Source organism: Eschrichtius robustus, chromosome 2 (assembly GCF_028021215.1).
Source record: "Eschrichtius robustus isolate mEscRob2 chromosome 2, mEscRob2.pri, whole genome shotgun sequence".
Classification (NCBI taxonomy): Eukaryota; Metazoa; Chordata; class Mammalia; order Artiodactyla; family Eschrichtiidae; genus Eschrichtius; species Eschrichtius robustus.
Window position 1 is genome coordinate 148,103,484 of NC_090825.1, and position 23,995 is coordinate 148,127,478.

A 23,995-nucleotide genomic window follows, 5' to 3' on the forward strand; every position below is an offset into this window, starting at 1 on the left:
TGTAGTGAGTACTAGGAAAGTTGTTCAGGGTATTGTAGTTCAGAGGACAGAGCCATTCCTCTTGCCTGCAGTGGTAGGGAAAGTCTTCTTGAGTCTCCTGTAATGTTATTTATCAAACTAACTGAAGACGTGGTTTCTGAAAAGGCAATCCTTATTTGTTGGACTTTTGGGTCCAACACAGGAATATATATGTCTGACAAATTTTCAGTCATAGCAGCCTAAATGTCTTGGTTTGGGTAAAATTTCCAAATTCGTTCCTGACCATATACTGTACCCTAGCCCTGATTTTTGTGTGCAGGTGAACTTGGACTCCAGTCCTGAGGTTTGAGATGCTTATTACTTCCATGCAGATAATTAAGAATCCATCATACCAGGGCTAGAAACCTTAAGGTGGAGAAGAGTTGGGAAAAGGCTGGAGTTGTGCTATATTACCCCCATTTCTTGCCATCACAAAGTGGGAAGGAGAAGAGGCCAGCCCTTCTAGCGTAGGTTGTTCACATGCTCAGGCCTCTGAAAACAAAAGGGGGGAGGGGAGAGATGGGTTTTTAAATATGGCTATATAAAATGTATCTCTTGTTAAATAAAATGATCTCACTTAAACTTCTTTTAAACCATCTATAGGCAAATATGCAGTAAAGAAGTCACGGAGAACGGATGTGGAAGACCTGACTCCAAATCCTAAAAAACTACTCCAGATAGGCAATGAACTACGGAAACTGAATAAGGTGATTAGTGATCTGACTCCAGTCAGTGAGCTTCCCTTAACAGCCCGGCCAAGGTCAAGGAAGGAAAAAAATAAGCTGGCTTCCAGGTAAATGGTAATCATGTTTACTCATGTGATTGAAGTCTAGGAGGTGAGATTAGACTTCAGTGAGCTTTCATAGAGGAGATGGCCCTCGGCCCTTTTTTCAGAAATATACTTTTATAAATACTACAATGAGAGTATTATAATTTTTCCTTTGAAAGTAAATGATGGTATTTATGCTTCATGGAAGAAGTTTTTAAAGGGGAGAGGTGAATGAACTCAAGTGCCGTATAGTATAAAAATGAAAAATTTTATCATAGCTCTTTATTTTTTGTTTGTTTTGCAGTAAGGTTTTTTTATTGAGGTGTAATTTACTTGATAAATTCTTCACTTGCAGTGTATCCTTCTGTGAGTTTTGACAAACATATCCAATTCTGTAAACCACAACCACAGTCAAGATATTGAACATTTTTATCGCCTTAAAAAATTTCCTTATGCCTCTTTGTAAAAGTGAACTCCCTCTCTCACCCCTAACTCCTCACAACCACCAGTCTGTTTTCTGTTCCTACAGTTGTGCCTTTTCTAGAATATAGATGGAATCATATTATATGCAGCCTTTTGAGTCTGGCTTTGATATCACACAGGATGAATTGGAGATTCATCATGTTGTTGTGTGGAGGAGTATTGATAGTAGTAGTCCTTTGAAGTGATACACTACAGTGTATCTGTTCACCAGTTGAGGGATAGTTGAGTGGTTTCTAATTTTGTGCAATTATGAATAAAGTCACCATAAACATTCATCTGCAGTTGTTTATGTGAACATAAGTTTGCATTTCTCTTGGGTAAATTCCCGAGAGTGTGTGTTTAACTGTATAAGAAACTGCCAAAGTAGCTATTTCCAAAGTAATGAAGTAAATTAAAACAATATTTACTGTTTTCCGAAGTAGTTGTATGTACTGTTTTACATCCCCTCCAGCAACATACGAGGGTTCCACTTATTTCACATCTTCTACACCACTTGGTATTGTCCGTTTTTGTTTGTTTATTTTGGTATACTAACCATAGCTTTATTTTTGAATCTATGCTGAAACTTCAAAAAATCAGTTTGGATAAATGATGATATTGTATGTTTTGGGGTGATGATTGAGGCCCTTGATACAAATATCAGTAGGCAGTGATTTTTGGTTGCTATTAGAAAATGTCTGACAGCAGCAAAAAGAAGTATATTCTGAATGTTCCCTGTAAAAAAATGAGTGAGCTAATTGCTCCTTCCTTTCACAGGGCTTGTCGGTTAAAGAAAAAAGCGCAGTATGAAGCTAATAAAGTGAAATTATGGGGCCTCAACACAGAATACGGTAAACCAACACTTTTAACAATTTGATTAACTTCCTTTTACCTTGCTGACCACTCTCTTTTTCTTTGGTTTTGTTATTTGCTTTCCCTGTATTCTGCCCAGCTTTAGGCCAGCCTCTTTTTTGTTCATCCATTCAGTAAGCTATATACTCACTCTTACTCATTCACGTCCTTCTCTTAGTATGTCTACCTGTGGCTCACCAAGCCAAATCTCACCTCTATCCTAAAGAGCTCACCTCTTGTGACCATGTTAATCTCTGACTTCCATTTTACAGTTGTGTGCTGGGTTAGCCAATTTTATTAACTAATATATATTTTAACCTTTGAGTGGATAGTTTAGAAACATGTTTTACAAATGTGATTGTTCATTAGAATCGTGTGTGTGTACATGTTAAACTGTAGATTTCTAGGCTTCTCCCAGATACTCTGAACTGTAATCTATGCAAGTAGAACCCAGGAATCCGTATTTTTTTTTTTTTTTTTGGCATATGGAAATTTATTACTATCCTGCTTTCATCATCAAAACTTATGATCTTGGTCTTTCCTTCTTGCCTTTGTATAAGGCCAAAAGAGAGACATTGGCTACTTTGACAACCTTAAAGCGGACTCCAGGAATGTCACCAACAGCATGACCTTTGCGACCAAATCCAGCAACCAGAACTTCATCATTTTCCTCAATAAAATTCAAACAACCATCATTGGGTACAAAGGCGGTGATTTTTTTGCCATTCTTGATTAGTTGAACCCTGACACACTTCCTGATGGCAGAATTTGGCTGTTTGGCTTCAACCCCTACTTTTTCAAGCACAATTCCCTTGGCATGAGAAGCACCTCCAAAAGGGTTGGCCTTCAGGGCTGTGCCCAAATGGGCTTTCTTGTACTGTTTATCATGCCACTTTTGGTCTCGTCGGTGGCTACGGAGCTTCCTGGCAGTACAAAGACCGTGACACTTGCCCATCCTGCCGGCGCCACGGGCCTGAGCCCGTATTTTTAACATTACCCCAGATTACTCTTTTTTTTTTTTTTTAATTTATTTATTTTTGGCTGCGTTTTGGGTCTTCGTTGCTGCACATGGGCTTTCTCTAGTTGCGGCGAGCGGGGGCCACTCTTTGCTGCGGTATGCGGGCTTCTCATTGTGGTGGCTTCTCTTGTTGCGGAGCACAGGCTCTAGGTACGCAGGCTTCAGTAGCTGTAGCATGCAGGCACAGTAGTTGTGACTCACGGGCTCTAGCCCGCAGGCTCACTATTTGTGGCGCACGGGCTTAGTTGCTCCACGGCATGTGGGCTCTTCCCAGACCAGGGCTCGAACCCGTGTCCCCTGCATTGGCAGGCGGATTCTTAACCACTGCGCCACCGGGAAGCCCCTACCCCAGATTACTCTTATGCAACCATCCTAGTACGTATTTGGGAACCGTTGGTTTAGATCAGTGCTTCCCAATCTTTCACATCATGGCACATGCAGAAAACTATCATCTCTAAGGCATCCTGGAGTATAACAGAGTAGGCTTCTGATGGGAGGAGGCCCTTTTGGGCTGAGACGATCATACACCTGGAACCCTTCTACAGCGAACTAGCGGGTTGGAAAGCTCTGCCTTTGATCTTCTTAATAAGATCTCTTAATAAGAAGATCTTCTTAATAAGAACCACCCCTTCTTTCCCCCTTGCTCTGTTACACTTCCTTAAGCCTGGTAGCATAAGAGCTCATATGTTCCTTTGCTTCTAAAATTGTCCTCTTCACTGTGTTGCTCTTGGGCTAAATTGTATCTGAAAGTGGAACAGTGGCTAAATGATCAATTATTATTTGTTTCCAGAGGTTTTCTTAAGTCCAGCATGATGTCTGGCACATAAGTGCTCAATAAATGTTGTGGAGTTTTTTCTTAATCCTTTATCTTGGTTATCTTGTTTCCATTTGTGAGGACAGAAAGAGGATTTCCAACTGTGATGCTTACAACTTGTGAAAGGAACTGATGGTTTTATTTATTAATGACCACACAGGAATTCTAATCAAGGTAGATGAATTAGGTAAAACAATAGTTGGTTTGTTGGAATGGAGATCTGCCCATTTTCCTATTATTCGTTCTTGCTTATTGAAGCATTTTGACCTTGAGCTCTGTGAGTATATATTTGATTGCAATGTCATGGACATTCATACTTCATTTTAGAACCCAGCTGACTCACACTGCAGGGAAATGTGGTGGGCTCCTGGGAGCCTTCTGGTCTCTTTTTCTCTGGACACATGTAGGCATATATCTGTGTGTTGTTCAGTTAATAAATGTATCCATAATGATGTACATCTGTGTGGCCATGTATTTTTGCATTCGTATGTATGTACATGCATGCGCACGCACACATGCTGCTCTGTCTGTGATGTAAATATATCCTGGGGTGTGGAACAATTGGGGAATTGGTAAGGGCCAGGAATATGTGTATTTCTGAATGTGTTGTTCTATCTCAAATTGAGTTTTTGATGGCCTTAACTGTTTCTTGTTTCCAAAGCTAGCTTAAAGCCTCTAGATATTTTCATGTAGGAAAAGGCCTGTCTTTATTTTTTATTTATTTATTTTTTTAACATCTTTATTGGAGTATAATTGCTTTATAATGGTGTTAGTTTCTGCTTTTATAACAAAGTGAATCAGCTATACATAGACATATATCCCCACATCTCTTCCCTCTTACAACTCCCTCCCTCCCACCCTCCCATTCCCACCCCTCTAGGTGGTCACAAAGTACCGAGCTGATCTCCCTGTGCTATGTGGCTGCTTCCCACTAGCTATCTGTTTTACATTTGAAGGCCTGTCTTTAAAAGGTAGCATTTTCTTCTCAATTAGCATGGAGGAAAAGGATCTTCTCATTCATTTATTTCTCTTCCACTTCTGTCTTACTAGCTTCTCTTCTCCAGTCTGGGGAAGAGCGGCTTCGACTGTTGGTTTAGAAGACATCTCAGAAGCAATGAGATGCTCCTGTGTAGTTTGCCACATGTAGTTTGAAAGTTCTTCCCGGAGTTTCTGATACATCTCTCAAGGGAATGGTGCCCTTGATTCCTCTAAATATCTGGGAGTCACTCTGTGACTGCTTTGTGGAACACTTTTATCCGTTACCTATCTATTGACCCAGTGGTTTCTAGAATTTGTGATTTACAGATCGGTGACATCAGAAAAAGATTTTGGGACTTGGGAACCATAGTGTTGCCAACTTTATATTTTGCCACATGAGGACATTAAAAGGAACATCATCTACAATTGCTGTCATTTCATACAAGGAAGAATATTTTAGCATTAGAAAATTGAGACAGGCATAATTTCAGAGTAAAGTTAGCTTTATGAAAAATGTACTCTGTTGTCCTTATCCTTTTAAATTTGTCATCAACTAGCACCGTTCCAAGGACTAGCTTCAGGGCCCAGGACTGTGCTACTTATCCCGTCCTTTCCAAGCGAACCTCCTCCTCCTCCTATTGATTCCTTCTACCAAAGCTCGCAAGAAGCTCCTCCGTGAGTCAAAGGTAGATTTCTTGACTCAGAATGAAAAGTAAAGCTACTAAGAGGATTGACGTTCATCCTGATTGACATATTTTATACCTAAGCAAGCTACATGAGAAAATTAAAACTGGAAGATTCTTGGATGAACATGGAATCAAAACAGGAGGGATCTGTTAGAGATTTAAGGTTTGGCCTCACTTTCGGAGCCAGATGCCTCCGCTTCCTCACCCAGAAGTTTTTGATGTTGTTATAACCCTTCACCTCTGCCCTCCCTCCCCACAGTGGCCTGGCATGGACACTGCCCAGGTTGAGAAGAGCTGTTCTGCTCTGTTTCAGTTTTGATTTTACAGTGGGTTTTTTTTTTTTTCTTTCTTTTTAAAAGTGACCTGATTTACTTTACCTGTTGAAGATGGGGGAACCTCATTGCTTCTCAGAAGTCCAGCCTGCATGTAAATGTCCTTACTTATATTTGAGTAAATGGTGTTCTCTCTCAGTTATTTGAGAAGAAGCATAAATTTCTTGTTTCATGTGATTTAGGGAGTCAGCTGTGCTTTCCTTGTTTAGTGACACGTTTTATATATATTGTCCCTGCATGTAGTTTTAAACTGCCTCCCCACCCCCCCACCCCCAGTTATTTCTGACTTCCCTCTTCAATATTAGTCTAGATTGGTCTCTTCTAAGTGTTACAAGGTTAGGAATAACACATCACTGATTTCAAATCAGTGTCTGAAGTAGTAGAGACTTATTTCAGACCATAGGAATCCTGTGTGTTGAAATTGGAGATGTGTTCCCCCCTGCAACTTTATTGAGGTGTAATTGAAGTACAGTAGCTCTACGTATTTAAAGAGTATTATGTGGTTAGTGTGGACATATATATATACATGTGAAACCAATCAAGATAATGAACACTTTGATCACCTCCAAAAGTTTCATAGTGCCCCTTTGTAAGCTAACCCTCCCTCCATTCCTATCCCTTAGTGGCCCCGATCTGCTTTCTGTCACTGAAGATTAGTTTACATTTTCAAAATTTTATATTAATGGAATCCTACCATACATTCTCTTTTTTTGCCTGGCTACTCTCACGCTGAATAATTATTTTAAAATTTCTCCACGTCATCTGTGTCAATAGTTAAATCCTTTCCGTTGCTGAGTAGCATTCCACTGTGTTAGCTATACTGCAGTTTCTTCATCCATTCACCTATTGATGGATACTTGGGTTGTTTGCTTTTGCTGTAACAGAGCTGCCGTGAATATTTCTGTACAAGTGTTTGGGTGGACATATATTTCAATCTCTCTTGGTTAAATACCTACGAGTAACTGTACAGGAAACCGCCAAACTCTTTTCCAAGTGGCTGTACCATTTTACATTCTCAAAAACAGTGTATGAGGGTTCTGGTTGGTCCATATCCTTGCCGGCGCTTGGCAAGGTCAGTCTTCTTACTTTCAACCAACCTAATGGGTGGTATGTGGCAGCATCTCATTGTGGTCTTAATTTGTATTTCTTTGATTAATGATGTTGAACATCTTTACTGTACTTACTGGCTACTCATACGCTTTGTGTGTATATGTGAAGTGTCTATTAAAATATTTTGCCATTTAAAAATTTTGTCTTCTAAAAGTTCTTTAGTCTAGATACAGGCTCTTTGTCTGATATATGTATTGAAAATATTTTATGCTAGTCTTTGGATTTCCTTTTTGTTTTCGCACTGACATCCTCCGAAGAGCACAAATGTTCAATTTTGTTGAAGTCCGATTTGTCAGTCTTTCCTTTTCTATTTTACATTTTTGTGTGTTCTAATTAGAAACTTTGCCAACTCCAAAAATTGTATTTTCCTGTATATTTTCTCCTAGGATTTATATAGTTTTAGGTTTCACAGTTAAGTTTATGAGATCTTTTTCAGGTTAATTTTTATGTATGGTGTAGGCTAAGAGTTGAATTTTTTTCCCCATATGAATATCCAGTTGATCAAGCACCAGTCATTGAAAGAACTTTCCTTTCCCCATTGAGTTGTTTTTGCACCTTTATCAGATCAGTTGATCCTATATGTATGGGTCTACTTCTGGACCCCGTATTCCGTTCCATTGATCTATTTGTCTATCTTTATGTGAATATGCAGTGTCTTACTGTAGTTGTGTAGTAGACTGTGAAAGTCAGGCAGTGTTAGTCCTTGTTAGTCTTCTAATTTTGCTCTTTCAAAGTTGTTTTGGCTTTGCTAGGTCCTTTGCATGACCATATAAATTTTGGAATCAGTTGATCACTTTTTACAAAAGAAGTTTCTTGAAATTTTGATTGGAATTGCTTTGAATCTGTAGATCAGTTTGGAGAGAATTATCATCTTAACAAAATGGAGGCTTCCTATCCATGAACTTGGTTTCTCTGTCCATCTAGTTAGGTCTTCCTTAATATCTCTCTGACTTGTTTTATAGTTTTCAATGTAGAGTGCTTGAACATCTTTTGTTAGATTTATTTCTAAGTATTTTATATTTTTTGGCGCTGTTGTAAATGGACTCATTTCTGAAATTTCAAATTCTTTCTTGGTAGTATATAAAATGAATTTTTGTGCATTACTCTTATACCTTATTTTCTTGCTAAATTTATTAGTTCCAGTAGTAGATAACTCCAGTAGATGCCCTGGAATTTTCTATTTAAGCAGTCATCATCTGCAAATAGAAATGGCTTTATTTATTCCCTTGTGATCTTTATGCCTTTTAACTCTTTTTCTTGCCTTGTTGCAATGTCTAAGACATTTGAATAGAAGTGGTGACTGCCTTGTTTGCAGGGGAAACTTTGACCTTTAAGTTGATATTAGCTGTAGGCTTTTTTGTAGGTGAGATGCTCTCTATTATTTTGAGTAAGTTTCCTTCTTTTCCTAGTTTCATTTATCATGAATAGATATTGAATACTGTCATTTTCTTTCCTTTTTTTTTTTTTTTTTTTTTTTTTTTTGCATTTATTGGAACAATCACATTGTTTTCCTTTATTCTGGTAATGTATCACATATTCCCCTGTTAATATGGTGAATTATATTAACTAATTTTTTATTAAACCAACCTTGCATTCTTGGAATAAACTCTATTTGGTTATGATGTATTTTCCTTTTTATATTAGAGTCTATTGAAAATACTTTGTAAGATTCTATTCTGATATTTTAAGTTGGATTCTGTTGTTAATATTTTGTCAAGGGTTTTTATATCTATATTCAAGAGGGATATTAGTCTGTGATTTTCTTTTTTTGTAATGTCTTTGTCAGGTTTTGGTATTTGAGGATACTAGCCTTAGAGAATGAATTCAGCCATGATCTTTCTTCCTTTTTTTTGAAAGTTTGATGAAATTAACTTTATTTCTTCATTGTGCATTTGATAGAATTTTCCATTAAAGCCCTCTGTGTTTTCTTTGGGCAATACTTTTTGATAAATTCAATTCCTTTATTAGAAATGAGCTGTTCAGATTTTCCATTTCTTCTTGTTAAGTGGTATTTTCAATAAATTTGTCCATTTCATCCAAGTTTTTGAATTTGTTAGCATAGCATTTTCTTACTATCCTTTTAATGGCTGTATTCTGAAGTGATAACCCCTTTTTCATTCTAGGTGGAGGTGATCAAGCAGTCTAGCTGGGGATGGGGATGAGGGCGGGAGTGGGTATCAATTTTGTTGATATTTTCAAAGAACCAGCTTTTGGCTTTGTTAACTTTCTCTGTTGTGTGTTTGTGTTCTGTTTTATTGATTTCTGCTCTTTATTATTTCCCTCCTTATTTACTTTTGGTTAACTTTGCTCTTTTTTTTTTTTTAAAGCTTCTTAAGGTGGGGAAATTTGTTGTTGTTGTTTTAATTTATTTATTTTATTTATTTTATTTTTGGCTGCATTGGGTCTTTGTTGCTGTGCACAGGCTTTCTCTAGTTGCGGTGAGGGGGGCTACACTTCGTTTGCGGTGCACAGGCTTCTCATTGTGGTGGCTTCTCTTGTTGTGGAGCGCGGGCTCTAGGCACGCGGGCTGTAGAGCGCAGACTCAGTAGTTGCGGCGCATGGGCTTAGTTGCTCCGCGGCATGTGGGATCTTCCCGGACCAGGGCTCGAACCCGTGTCCCCTGCATTGGCAGGAGGATTCTTAACCACTGCGCCACTGGGGAAGCCCGGGAAATTTGTTTTTAAAGCTTTGTCTTTGAAGGGCTTTGTTCGATTTATTTAATAAACATTTACTAAGACCCTATGAGTCAATATACCAGGCACTGTCATAGCTGTGAAGACAAGTAGGGCAAATTGCTTACAAGATAGTGGACACTGATACATGTCTACAATCTGTTATCAGAAGTGGCACATCATTTGATTATTAGTCTCTTTGGATAAGAAAGCTTACAACCATCACTGCTTAGTGTTTTCTTCTATGTTCTTCATTTTTTTTTTTTTTTAAATCATCAACAATTTTTATTTTATTTTTTTTTTTAACAGGCAGTCTTTTTTTTTAAATTTTTTTAATTTATGGCTGTGTTGGGTCTTCGTTTCTGTGCGAGGGCTTTCTCTAGTTGTGGCAAGTGGGGGCCACTCTTCATCGCGGTGCGCGGGCCTCTCACTGTCGCGGCCTCTCTTGTTGCGGAGCACAGGCTCCAGACGCACAGGCTCAGTAATTGTGGCTCACGGGCTCAGCTGCTCCGCGGCATGTGGGACCTTCCCAGACCAGGGCTCGAACCCGTGTCCCCTGCATTGGCAGGCAGATTCTTAAGCACTGCACCACCAGGGAAGCCCTGTTCTTCATTTTTAATTGAGTATCTGTTATTACATAATTAAAAGTAAATTCTTCCATGTTAATGACATGCTCCAACTGTCCTGTTCTATCTTACAGATAATTTATTGTTTGTAATCAACTCCATCAAGCAAGAGATTGTAAACCGAGTACAGAATCCAAGAGAGGAGAGAGGACCCAACATGGGACAGAAGCTTGAAATCCTCATTAAAGATACTCTTGGTAAGAAGAATACTGGATAAACTAATAACAAATAATAACGTACAGTGTAAGGTGTATGATTCAAGGGAATATTCAAAATTCTTTTAAGGAAAAACTCAAGTGCTCTCATTGTAGTTACCTCCCTTTATGAGAAGATTTGTCTTTTGAGAGTTAGCATTCATAAACATGTTCTCCTGGTTACCACGATTGATTGATTGATTGATTGATTGATAGACAAGAAATGATTTATTAGGACGCTTACTAGGCTTACAAGTGGGCAGGTGAGCGTTGCGCTGCCCCCCCAATTTATTATTTAGACTTCATCACTGAACTATTTTAACACTTAGGAAAGGTAAACTTTTAGCAACTTTAACCTTCTGTGGGGAAAATAAAGATCCCTGACCTTGTCAAGCCTGTGGTATATACTTCAATAGAGGTTCTTACCTATTTGTTTTACTCTTTCACAGGATTCTAACAGACTTGATTATCTGGTTTTCCATCCCTGAACAGATTATATACCACATGGGGAGGAAGAGAGAGGCGGGCATCCAGAAGTCAGGCAGAGTGATGCCTGACAGGGAGGGTAGAGGTAGCTAATGTAGACAAAGACATGCAAACCCTAGAGGCCCCAGGAGCTTGGCTGCCGTAGGAGCAAATCACCCTATGATCAGTAGCATCCCAAGGGCATTACAGCATAACACAAGCCGTGAAAACCCTGAAGCATCATAAAATTGTTTCAGCTATATTATATGTTCTTTGTTTAACAGTTTTTATTCTAGGACTGTCTCTTAAAAACTGGTTCTTACATAGTCGTTGCGTAGAGTAGTAAATTTCACTTACCTGAGAATTTTCTTCCAGTTCATTTTTCCCCAGGATGCTGACTGTATATTGAATCAGGTCACTTAAAAGAATTAGAGCTTACTTTTCAATCATTAATTAGTTATTTACCTGAATTTTAGAGTGCCAAACACTATACTTTAAAAAAATTTTGTAATTGTAAATATCTTAGAATTTGTTAAGACAGTTTTTCTGACTTCCACTTATTATAAATTCATTCATTCCACAAAATTTTTTCAATGCCTACTGTGTTGCCAGGTGTTGGGGGATACAGGGGTTAAGTAGAGACTTGGTTACTACTCTTCTTAGATGCTTGTAGTCTAAAAATGGAAAGCAAAGAATAGAAAACCAAAAATAATAATAATAACATTGTGGTAACTGCTATGAAGAAATCAAGATGCTTAGATGCAGTAGAGAGAGCAAGAATATTTTACTTTTACTTATACAGAAATGCTCCTGTATACCAAACCTGCTACCCAAATCATTGCATTTTCTTTAATTGAAAATAAATACACATTTAATGCCTCCATGCCTTTAGTAAGTTTCTTATGGTTTTTGAAATGACTTATTAATTTCTCTTGTCAGCGTTGTGTTCATACTGAATGTAAAATATACTAGTGTTTCTGTAGGGCAATTTGGAATCATTAGTACAATTAGCAATGCATATAGATTTTAACCCAACAATTTCATGAAATTTGACAACTTTCATGTTTAAAGGCCAAAGGAGAAGATCTAAAAGAGAGATTAAGAGATGAGAAAAAAGAATTCCTTAGTCTAGGAAGGGATAAACAGCTGGCATTTATATAGTACTTACTATGATCCAGGATCTGTCTACTCAGGTTGTTTAGTGATTTACTTCCACAGTTCTGTGAAGGAGGTATTATTATCCTGGTTTTACAGATGAGGAATTGGAAGCCCAACAATGTATTAAGTAACTTGCCACAAGTCCTACAGCCAGCGAGTGGCAGGACTAGGAGCTAGAAGTAAGTTCTCCTAGTTGCAAGTGCTTGCACTATACCCGTGTATCATCACTTGGCCCTGTCATCTGACACTCATCTCTAGATAGTTTCTGAACTGTATAGTTCCCAAGTGGCCCACTAATTGCCTCATCCAGTAGACTTACTTGAGAATTTCTTTTTCTTGACATTCTGTGTAACATTTGATTCTTTTGAGCATTTATCTTCATCCTTAAAACATTTTCTTTATCTTAAGGTACTTTAGGTTCCGCATGCCTTGTTTCCTATCTTTTTACATACAAAATGCTAGTGGTTTCTCTGTGGCTCTAGCAATACCCACTGGTCATGTGCAGAAATTAAGATATGTTTTCAAAAAACAAAAGCTCATTTAGCATAATGGTTAAAATCAGAATATTTGAAATCAGTTCTAGATTCAAGTCCTGGCCCTGCCACTTACTACCTGAGGACCCTAGGGGAGTAACTTCACTTCCCTCAACCTAATTTTATTCATCTATAATATAAAATGTGGACAGTTGTGTGGATTGTGGATTAAATGGAAAGAGTGCGTGTAAAGCACTTAGCATAGTGCTGAACACAAATGCTCAGTACTTAGTAAGTATTAGTTGTTGATGTTACCATATTACGTCGTAAACATTTGAATTTTTTTCCTTAAAAGAATTTTATTTCTACATTGTCTTCCTTTGTTAGGTAGAGAGAGGAATTTAATGTTATAAGAAAAAATTCTTCCTGCCTTTTTATTTTTTAACTTAAAGGTCTTATATATTGGTAAGTTTGTGTTTTCCCTTTGTGCCTGACTGTCAGTTTTACCAGATACAATCCTTGACTCACATTTTCCTGCCTTGAGTATTTTAAATATGTTTCTCCATTTTTATTCTGGCATAAAGTGTTGCTGTTGAAAAGCTAATAATTGCCTAATTTTTTTCCCTTATGCCGTTTGCTATTTTTGCCCAGATGTCAACAGGATTTTTTTCTTTTTCTTTAAATCCTAGTAATTTTACTAGACCATGTCTTGGAGTTGGCCATTTTAGGTTTATATTCTCATATACACTCTGTGCTCTTTCAGTAAGTAGCTTCAGATCTTTTTATTTTATTTTTATTTATTTATTTATTTTAAAAATTTCTTTAATTGATTTATTTTTGGCTGCGTTGGGTCTTTGCTGCTGTGCGCAGGCTTTCTCCTAGTTGCGGCGAGCGGGGGCTACTCTTTGTTGCGGTGCGCGGGCTTCTCATCGCGGTAGCTTCTCTTGTTGCAGAGCACAGGCTCTAGGCGCCTGGGCTTCAGGAGTTGTGGCTCGCGGGCTCTGGAGTGCAGGCTCAGTAGTTGTGGCGCACAGGCTTAGTTGCTCCGCGGCATGTGGGATCTTCCCGGACCAGGGCTCGAACCCGTGTCCCCTGCATTGGCAGGCAGATTCTTAACCACTGTGCCACCAGGGAAGTCCATATGTTTTTAATATTTGATTTGTTCCCTTGCTTTGGTTTTCTTCTTTGGGGACTCTTACTATTTGTGGGTTGGATCTTCTTTGCCTATCTTCAGTATTTTCTGAAGTATATTCACTTTTTCTCAAATTAAAAAAAAAAAAATCTCTTAATTTCTTTCTTATTTTAAAATTCTTTCCCTTTTCACTGCTGTTTCTCTTAAATGCGTTATCTGTTGTGTTTATTTGTGGCTCTTATATTCCTTTTAGATTTGTTTTAATTTCAGGAGTTAATTTTTTCATTTTGTTTCTAATTTTTTTTGAGGTGTGATTGACATAATATTATATTAGTTTCAGGTGTATAATGTACTGATTTGATACTGCTATATATTGCAAAATGATCACCACAATAAGTCCAGTTAGCATCCGTCAATATACATAGTTACAAAATATTTTTTTCTTGTGATGAGACCTTTTAAGATCCTCTCTCCTACCTACTTTCAAATATGCAGTACAGTATTGTTAACTACAGTCACCATGCTGTACGTTACATCCCCTTCATTATGGATTATAGTCTTTATCATCAAGAAGTACACATCTTTTGTCTTGTTTACAGCTTTTTCCCTGAATTCAATCTTGTCTGATCTTACAATTCATGAATGTAGCTTTCTTATTATTTATCTTTGCTTGGTAGCCTTCCCTTTTATTTTCAGTCTTTCTGAATTACTTTATATGAGAGACATCTCTTTTTAAAAGATCTTAATTAGATTAAAATTTAAATTTAATTTCGATTTGCATACCATAAAATTCACTCCTAGATTTTTATATGTAACTTGTAGTTTGATTTTCTTTATTAGTCAGTCTAGGAGTTTTTCTTTAATGGATGAGTTTAGCTCACTTTTATTTTATCTTTTTTTTGGCTGCTTTGGGTCTTCATTGCTGTGTGCGGGCTTTCTCCATTTGCGGTGGCTTCTCTTGCTGCGGAGCACAGGCTCTAGGCTCACGGGCTTCACTAGTTGTGGTGCACAGGCTCAGTAGTTGTGGCTCGCAGGCTCTAGAGCTCGGGCTCAGCAGTTGTGGTGCACGGGCTCTAGGGCCCGTGGGCTTCAGTAGTTGTGGCTCGCGGGCTTGGTAGGCGTGGCTTGCGGGCTCTAGAGCGCAGGCTCAGTAGTTGTGGCGCACGGGCTTAGTTGCCCTGCAGCATGTGGGATCTTCCCGGACCAGGGCTCGAACCCATGTCCCCTGCATTGGCAGGTGGATTCTCAACCACTGCGCCACCAGGGAAGCCCGGCAGGTGGCTTCTTAACCACTGTGTCACCAAGGAAGTCCCAGCTCATTTTTATTTATTGATGTATGTTTGGTTTTATTTCTGTTGTCAAAAGAGCTGTTAGGATTTGTTCATATGGCTTTCTTGCCTTTCATGTCATTCACTGTATGATCCATTATTATTATAGTTTCATTTTGTATGTGTCCTCTGATTATTTTCAAGCTCTACATTTTTGTCTTGCAGGTTCACTTTTTAGCTAATAACATGTATACTTAATTTTTTTCTCAACTTTTCATTTAAGATATCAATCCTACAAGAAAAGTAGAAAGAAAGAGTCCAGTGAACACCTCCGTGTCATTCCGCTAGATTCACCAGCTGTTAATATTTTGCTGCATTTGCTTTATTTCTGCCTCTATGTACATTTTTTTCCCTAAATATTTGTGGGTAACTTATAAACTTATGATTCTTCATCCATAACTACTACTTCAGCATGTATTTCTCAAGAACAAGGACACTTTCTTACTTAGACACAATACTGGTATAACTTCCATTGATATGACATCTATATGGAGTCCATATTTAAATTTCCCCAGTTGTCTCAGTAATGCCCTTTATAACCTTTTTGTTTGTTTTTGATCCAATTAAGGATCATGAGTTGCATTTAGTTGTGTCTTTTTTTTTTTTTTGTCTCCTTTAATCTAGATCAGTCTCCCAGGCTTTTTTTCTTCCATAAAAAATCCAGGTAAATGTCCCAACATTTGAATTCATCTGTTAGGGATCTTACTGAACTGTGATTAGATACAGTTAAATTTTCTTGGCAAGAATACATTGTAGGTTATATATCCTTCTCATTATGTCAGTCAAGAAACAGTATCAGTTTGTCCCATTATTGGTCAGGCTGATTTTGATCACATGGTTAAGGTGGTGTCAGTTCTCTGTTTTTTGCAGTATCTTTTGACTTCTTATGAGCAATTACTGCATAGTATTTTTCTGCTTCCATCCCCTTTAATTGCTCATTTTTGTATTACATTTAAAACACGTACATCTCTGTTACGTAAAATCAATATATCAAATATCTTTGACCTCAGCTATAGAGGATGAGGAAGATGAAAAAATCAACATACCTGCAGTGTCTCCCACCTTTCCTTCTTCTCTTCCAAGTTTGCTTATTTATCCACTTTTCTTTAAAATGAAGAAAAAGGAACGTAAAATTGATACAGTCATTATAAAAATGAATGAAAACATGCTTCAGGTATATATTTTCAGTCATGTGGGTGAAGCCCATCCATGGGATGTAGTGAGGTTGGAGCAGTTGGAAGAGACTGGTGGTTTGATCCTTCTAATCTTGTAGGCTCTAATTATGGTGGGTAGAATTATTTTCTGGGCTGCAGTAGCAAACGGCAGAACACTCATCTGGGACCAGTGTCTAGCTGAGAGTCACCCCTGACCCTCAGATTTTCCTACTCCTCACCTTCATATGTGTCTAAGTGTGCCTATTATTCTTTTCTTCAGGTCTCCCAGTTGCTGGGCAAACCTCAGAATTTGTTAACCAAGTGTTAGAGAAAACTGCGGAAGGCAATCCCACTGGAGGCCTTGTAGGACTAAGGATACCAACGTCAAAAGTGTAATCAGCCTCATTGGACCACTGGTCAGAAATGTCTGTGTTTGTCACGTTATTCATTGTAAATTTTCATTCTGTTTTGCATGTCAGTTTAGCATTATGTAAACATTTACAATTAGGTTACATTGTTTTAAGAACTAAGTAGCATAAGTGAAGCATGATCCAAAATACTTGATTATTACATTTTCAGAGCATAAACCGTTGGTTAAAACTGCTACTGGCATCAGAATTGAAACTCATACATTTAAGTGGATGTTTAGATACAGACTGCAAAATCTGTTAAATCAAAACATTTTGAAAGAGTGAAGGTAATAGTAAATGCCAAATATTGTGGCAGGGTTATGCTCTGAGCCACACAAAAAAATTGAGGAAGCATTTTTTTAAACAGTCAGTTTAGATTGTTTTTAGAATTATTGCTTTTTGTTCTAATTTTCCACAACCATTAATCTCACTTGTACATGGCACAACCCAGCACTCATGCCCATGTGCCATATTAGATGTTCATTTTCCGAGCTCAATATGGTATATATAAATATATATATAAATATATATATATAATGTCTGTGCAAGTAAGAAAAAAAAGCATATTCTTTGTGCCTTGTATTTTGGGGAAACTATAAAACTGGTAATATTTTGTATGATGAAAACCCTAATGAGGAAAAACAAGATATATAGATGGAAAAATTATGGGGTTTAAATGTTTTTTTGTTCCAACTCTTTTTCAAATTTTTTGAATGTATATAGGACTATGTTGAAATGTAGATATATGCCACAGAGTCTGTGTATTGTATAAAAAACAAAACAAAAAAACAAACAAAAAAAAGATGGCTCTAGAAAACTCATATTTCGGTACTTGACCGGAAGAAGACAAATACTTGCACATTATTGCGATTGTTTTATTTTTTGTACCAAAGACAAATGCAACTGATATGGCATACTGCCAGTCTAAGTAAAGTTTTGCACAGCTTACATGATACTGTATGAATGTATGAAAAAAAGGAGAAAAAAAAGAAAAACGAAAAGGTCAGGGTTAGGGATCTTACTGAACTGTGAATTTTATTTCTGTTTGGGTCCAATTATCTACAGAAGGAGCATCCACACATACAGATATTATTTTGCTGTTCCTCTAGTTCGCTTCCATAGTAGATAAGTTGGTGGCCATTTAGGTGTCTATAAGTCTTTTTATTTCTGCACTTATTGTAGGAAATTTTAATATATTTCATTTTAGTAAGCTATTGGTAAAATAGTTTTTGACCTTGAAAATTAAAAAGTTTATTTAGCTTATTGTAGTATACTTCCACCAAACAACCAAAATACAGATTATTTTTATTGTATTATGTATATATATATGTAAAGACAGAAAAAAGCTAAATATATCTAATTCTTTAGTTGCCACTTTTCCAGTTGATGTATTATTGTGCATGTAATATTTTCAAAGATCAACACAAGCTTAAAACAAAAACAAAGATTTATAGATTTTTATATTTTTGTACAGGTATTTTCAAACTAGCTTCTTCAAACTTAACATGTGACTTACTCTTCTTCTATAGTTTCTAGAACTGAGAAATATTAACACATTTAGTTTTTAGGTGCTCTTTTTTGTTCACATAAAACAGCTTCATTAGTCAGTGTTTTAACTATGTTAAAGCTTTACCTCTTGATGAGACATTTCTTATGTCAAGGCGACGTTATAAACCTTCCCTACAGATCTTTCCGTCCTGTCTCTCTTACTGTTTTATTTTCAGATCTTGTGTTTTGAACTCTGAAAACTGGTAGCTTAAAAATTATACCTTAAAAAAAATCCTATTTAGCCAGAAAAAAAAAAATACCAAAAATTTCCGACCTAGCTGCTGGGAAAGTATCTATTTCTCCAACTATTTCTCCATTACCCCTTGGAGAATTTATTTTTAATTATGTTTTGTCTATACAGTGTGTTTCCTTTTCTGTTATTTTCTCCCTCCCCACCACGCTTTCCCATTTGTAAGTGATAGCATACGAAGCTATAGCTTATAAAGGTTTGTTTGATTCTAAAACACACAGTAACAAGTGAGCAATGTTGCTTTCATGCTTCTTTGACATTATGAAAAAGAAACTCCAAGAAGGACTGTCTTAACACCTTAGCTGAACTGTGATGCACAAGATTACCCTGTGTGCTTGGTGGAAATGTACCTGGTTAGTGCATTCACACTAAACAGATAAGCTTAGATCTAATGGTTTAATAGAATGTAAGTTAATTGCTTAAAGTTTTTCATTTTTAGGTGGGAGAAGGCAAAGCACAGGTTTGTAACTTGGAGGTATATGAAGTTTTGACAGAATGTGTCTGGGAAATTGAAACATGTTCCAAAATATGGCAGTTTTGCAATCAGGTGAAAATCATTTCATGATAGAGATTCAGCTGATGAGGTTTATAAAATTGCCCCTTTCTAGCTGCTCTGTTAGGAATTCTGGTTTTTTATACCTTTTTCTTGTCTGCAAACCAGAATTTGATTTTTTGGTCTTGCATTTCAAAAAAAGACTTTGAATCTGTTTAGTAGATTCCATATCCTTGCATTTCAGTGTTTTATATGTACTACTTAAGTTAAATAGGTAAAAGCTTTTAAATAGTTGAGCTTTTTAATGTTGACACTTTATTTTGTACCTATTTATATATGTATGTATATCTTAGAAAAGCACTTTGTTAAAAAAAAATTGCATTTTATATGATTCCTGCCATTTGCTGCTAAATCTGGGCTGGTCAGAATGCTGCAGCGATACTTGATCTAAATAAAAACCTGGCAGTAAAATGTAGAGTGAAAGTTAAATCCTCTTGCTGTTTTAACTTTATCATAAAGATGACATAGGCAAGCTGTGCAGCTTTACATTTTAACCAGGGGACTCTGTGGCATTTAAAACCGTCTAGAAATGGTTGTACTTTAATGCCAGTAATAATCTGCTTCCTCTATTGTCATTAAAATATATACGTTTAGTGTATCACACAAACAAATCTTATAAGGGTAACGTAAAAACCCCAACAATTGTACGTGTTCTGTTTTTGAAAATTGTGGCATGTATTTTTGGGTGAAGATCATTAGAGAAGAGCTCTCTAAAGGTTTTCTGTGTTCATACATGGTATACAGATAGCTCATAATGAAGTCCAGAATCTTACTTTAAGTGAAGGCATTGTGAATTCACCTCAAATAAACCCATTGTTCCCAAAGCAATTATAAACTTTGACTCTAGTACTACTATGATTTAAAAAAACAAAAAACGTTCTTCCTCTTTTCAGATACACTGGATTCTTTATAGAGTTTGTCTCCATACGAAAGCATGCTGTCCAGTTGTTCTTGTTAAGATCTTGTCTGAGTTTTGAATTGGGTGCCACACTTTTTCAGTCAATATGATTGCTTGTTCTACTGTACCATGTACGATTCTTGTCCTCTCCTATATCCTTCATGACAGATTATGATGTGGCTTTATATTGTGCCTTACTTGTACATTTAAAACAAAACATCTTCATTCCCTTTCACTTCCTAAATCTTTCACTTTGACCTTTTTGGTAAGAGAATCAGAGCTATTATAAAAACATCATGAAGGATTTCAGATGGGTATGGTTTCAAATTCCCTCTCTTTATTGTTATTTTATATTTGTATGAAAGACCAGTTTTGAATGGTCTTTGAATATGAGGGGGAGAGATTAGCAGTAATTTCACTACATCCCTTTTTCCTAACTTTCATGAATTTGTCATACATCTTCTTTCTGATGCTTGACTTCATTTGCTCCTTAGCAATAGTCTGCATTTAAAGAAAGGTATGTTCAGTTCATCAGCTTGAAATTGACTATTTTCATTTTTCCAGAATTTTTTAGGAGAAGAGTACTCGTTTTGTTTGTTTTATAAAACAGATGACAAGTCTCTTTAAAAGAAACAGAAGTACAGTACTTTTGAAATACAATGCTGTTAGTCTGGATTTCTTTTTTTATATATAATATTCATACAGTTATCTGATGTTTGCCTTCATTAATAAAGCTGTTAGTTTATTCACCAAAATGTCAAGAATGGATGTGCTTTTCTTTATTCCATACATTTAAAAATATTTTAGCTGCTAAGAGTTAGTTAACTTCCTAAGAAACGAAATCAAGTTGCCTTCAGCAGGAATTAACAAAAACTTTATGTTCCCTTTCTTTATATAGTCTTCCTAAAATTCTGTTCAGGTATCTTCTAGTTAATTATGTAACAGAATGTTAGCATCTCTCCAAATCTTGAAACTTGAATTTTGAGAACGCATTGAATTATGCTTTCAGTGTTAAAGTTTCAAATTATCCTTCTAGTGAAGTCTATTGTGGAATACCATTTCCCATGGAACTAAGGCCATTTCCACAACTTTGCACAGAACTGCAGTCTTGTTCTTCCCTCGGATCATGACAAATAAGCCTCACACAGTGCCGTAATACTTGTGGATTCTTTTGTAATCTTTGTAATCTTAATAAGGGCATTATGAGAAGATGACTCCATGTTTTTTTTAATATTTCAAACACATTGGGATGTAACCATGAATGTCAACTGTAGGAATGGTTGTTTCGTTTTAAGGAATAAGCATGTTGGGGGAAGATGATGAAAATGTACTACTGACAGTTTTACACTTCCATAGACAAGTGGGATTATGTGTTGAAGCATAATCCTCGTGCTTAGTAAACTGACTGAAATTGTAGAAATTACACCTAGGAACTGAATTATGCCAAATTGCCATTCCCTTTAGAAAAGAGAGATTTGGGGGTAGTGGTGAGGGAATAGAACCTTAAAACTACTTCCGAATAGTATTTTGGAATTGATGACTTGGTGACTAGTGAGGAACGTCAAAGTTGGGTATTTCAAGGTGCCAAGTTCGGGTGAACTAAGTTTGCCTCTTTCATAACAATGTAAACACAATGGTGTAGTTAATTAAATTATGGGTGGATGTGAGCGGGACTGATTACTGTGTCTTGCCCTTCGCCCTTTGTTTTTTTCAGAACCAAATAACAGAAATGTATATGTGTGTACTGTATCTGCCTTTTCACCACATTTTTATGACACTGTATTCCACTGCCTGCTTTTTTTTTTTTTCTTTTTCTTTTTTAACCTTCTTTTCCTAGGTTTTTGTCCTATAACTTAGCATTTGTGGTTAACAGTGATACTAGGGCTGACTGCACATAAGACGTCACAAGAGAAGAGCGGAAGGGCAAGAATTCAAAGTGTTTGTTCATACAATGTGGCGACCTCTTTTGCATAGTTGCGTAGGATCCTGTTTGTAATGCTATCATAAATATTCTGTAGTTTTGTTCCCCCCTCCCCTAACTGGAGCTATGAAACTTTTTAATTGGATTCAGTCTTGTCTATTGTCTAGAAAGAATTTTATCTCGTTGACGCATGAGCTGTTTAAAAATTATTCTATTAAATGTTGGTTAATAGTTGTGCAGTTTTTCTTTTCAGAAGAAAAGGCATTTCAAACGTTGCCTTTGTTTTCTGTCACCTTCCAACCCCTCAGCACTTCTAGTCAGATACAGATTCATCAGTGTATGCAACATCCTTTGTAATTTAAAATAAAAAAAGATGAAAAGAAAAGGTTTTGAATTGTTTGCCTCATGCTTTCGTCCTTCCTTTTTCTGTTGCTTTTCTGTTGCTTTCCAAGGTGATCATCCACCCTTCAGAATAACCCACTATAACAAAATTCCAAACTAGAGACAGCAGTGGACTCTTGATCACGCTGCCCCTCTCTTGGTGTAGTGTACAAACAGCTAACATTTTTTTTTTTTAACACTTTGGGCTGCTTTTTCAATACTTTAGTTAATTTATTTAGCTATTACGTAGAATTATTCATTGACAAAAACATTTACATTCTTTATAGTTTAGAGCATAGTTTAGTTTATCCTTATTTCTCCTCCTTGATTCTTTGGCCAAGCGATTTCTCTGAGGGAGAGAAGGCATTTTGAGTCTCTCCTGACTTAAGCCTTTGTATGTGTTTGTGTGTTTCATAATTCTAAGTAGGTCCCCAAGCTAGGCTGGGCATACACATAGAACTTTTAAATCAGGGGACCTGAGTAAACACCACTGTAGCAGTGTGTTCCTTCGGCCAACAAACATTTGTTTAGCATTTTCTCTGCCAAGACTTGTGCTACGTACTGGCCAGAAGGAGACTAAAGAGACCGCCACTAACGTTTAGTCTGCTGAGGGAGGCCACGTGTGAACAGGGCCACAAAACAACACAAGAGCTGTTAAACACGCAAAGGGTTCTAGGTACGTTACCGCAGAGGTATTTGCAAGGACACTGGTACCACATAAAGTGGGGTATGTTAAGAGGATTGACAGGCTGTGTGCATGACGTCCCTGGTCCCTTGAAGAAGCCCTTTTTGCTTCATTTGAGTGACACTGAGGCTGTCAGGAAGCAAAGTGGGCCTAGCCTCTCATGGACTGGTTCTGCTTCAGGACTTGACCTCACAGGAGCCTCTATCAGAGGCCGGGAACTTTAAGGAGCTGGGTGAACCAGCCCTTCCAGTATAGATCTTAGGAAACTAAACCTTCTGTTAGGTAGCACCCAGTGAGATGGGTTGTTCAATTGTCCCTCGTTGCCCACATTGATTTCGGAACCAGGAGAGCACCTTAGAGAGAAAAACATTAGTTGGGAAGTACTTTAATATCCCAGCTGTAAGGTTCAGAATAGGAAGAAGGCATTAGAAAGTCCTAGAAGGCTAGGCTGGCATTCATTAAGCCCCTGCTAGGTGCTTTCCTATCAGGGAACTCACCTGCTGCTCTCTGTGGCCCAGTGAGGTGGGTGATCATGTCCATTTTACAAAAGAGACTAGACCCAGATGCAGGGACTCACCCCAGACCCAGCTTAGATGATACAGAACTCCAATTCAAATGGCAGTCTGCTTGCAGCACTCAGAGACAATCCATACTCCTCTGTAAGGGACCTGGCCAAGTCACTGGCAATGTTTGGATGGATGTCTGTTTAGGAGGGAGATAACGGGCTTAGGGTCTGGAAACCAGAAAGAACTAAAGCCAGAACCTAGTAGATGCAGTAAACAAAAGCTAGCCTCAGGATCAGTAGGTAAAGGTGACGGGAGCAAAACAGCATTGGCAGTAGTCAGTGATGGGGAGTGCGGGTCGCCAAATTGTATCTATCCCTCAAAGATGGCCTCTAGCTGAAGGCCTTAGAATTGAGTCTTTTTTGTTAGAATGGAGTACGTTGGAGGGTGGAGAAGAGAGGAACTATGTTTTCTCTTCATTGTCTCATGGAGATGCAATTGGCGACTGTTGGTTGCAGAGGAATTTCCAGCAAGAAGCATGATGGGAAAGGGGCTCAAGGTCATGTGGGCCGATCTACTGCGTGCAGAGTTTGGGTTTCTTCAAT

At 37.4% G+C, this 23,995-nt stretch overlaps 2 protein-coding genes across 4 annotated transcripts in view; one reads left to right on the forward strand and one right to left on the reverse strand.

Annotated features, from left to right (window-relative positions):
• Positions 1-17,879, forward strand: part of CREBRF (CREB3 regulatory factor) — a 57,390-nt gene extending 39,511 nt beyond the window's left edge. For all 3 annotated transcript variants that reach the window (XM_068536371.1, XM_068536372.1, XM_068536373.1), the window contains exons 6-9: positions 622-811; positions 2,027-2,100; positions 10,412-10,534; positions 16,522-17,879. In XM_068536371.1, the coding sequence (XP_068392472.1) occupies positions 622-811; positions 2,027-2,100; positions 10,412-10,534; positions 16,522-16,637 (503 nt within the window). In that variant the 3' untranslated portion in view covers positions 16,638-17,879. The remainder of the gene's footprint in view (positions 1-621; positions 812-2,026; positions 2,101-10,411; positions 10,535-16,521) is intronic.
• LOC137758602 (small ribosomal subunit protein uS12-like) lies at positions 2,570-3,074 on the reverse strand. The gene has a single exon (XM_068534629.1). It carries the CDS (start codon positions 3,054-3,056, stop codon positions 2,625-2,627), a length of 432 nt encoding a protein of 143 aa, XP_068390730.1. The 5' UTR covers positions 3,057-3,074; the 3' UTR covers positions 2,570-2,624.
• Positions 17,880-23,995: the final 6,116 nt, after the last annotated feature.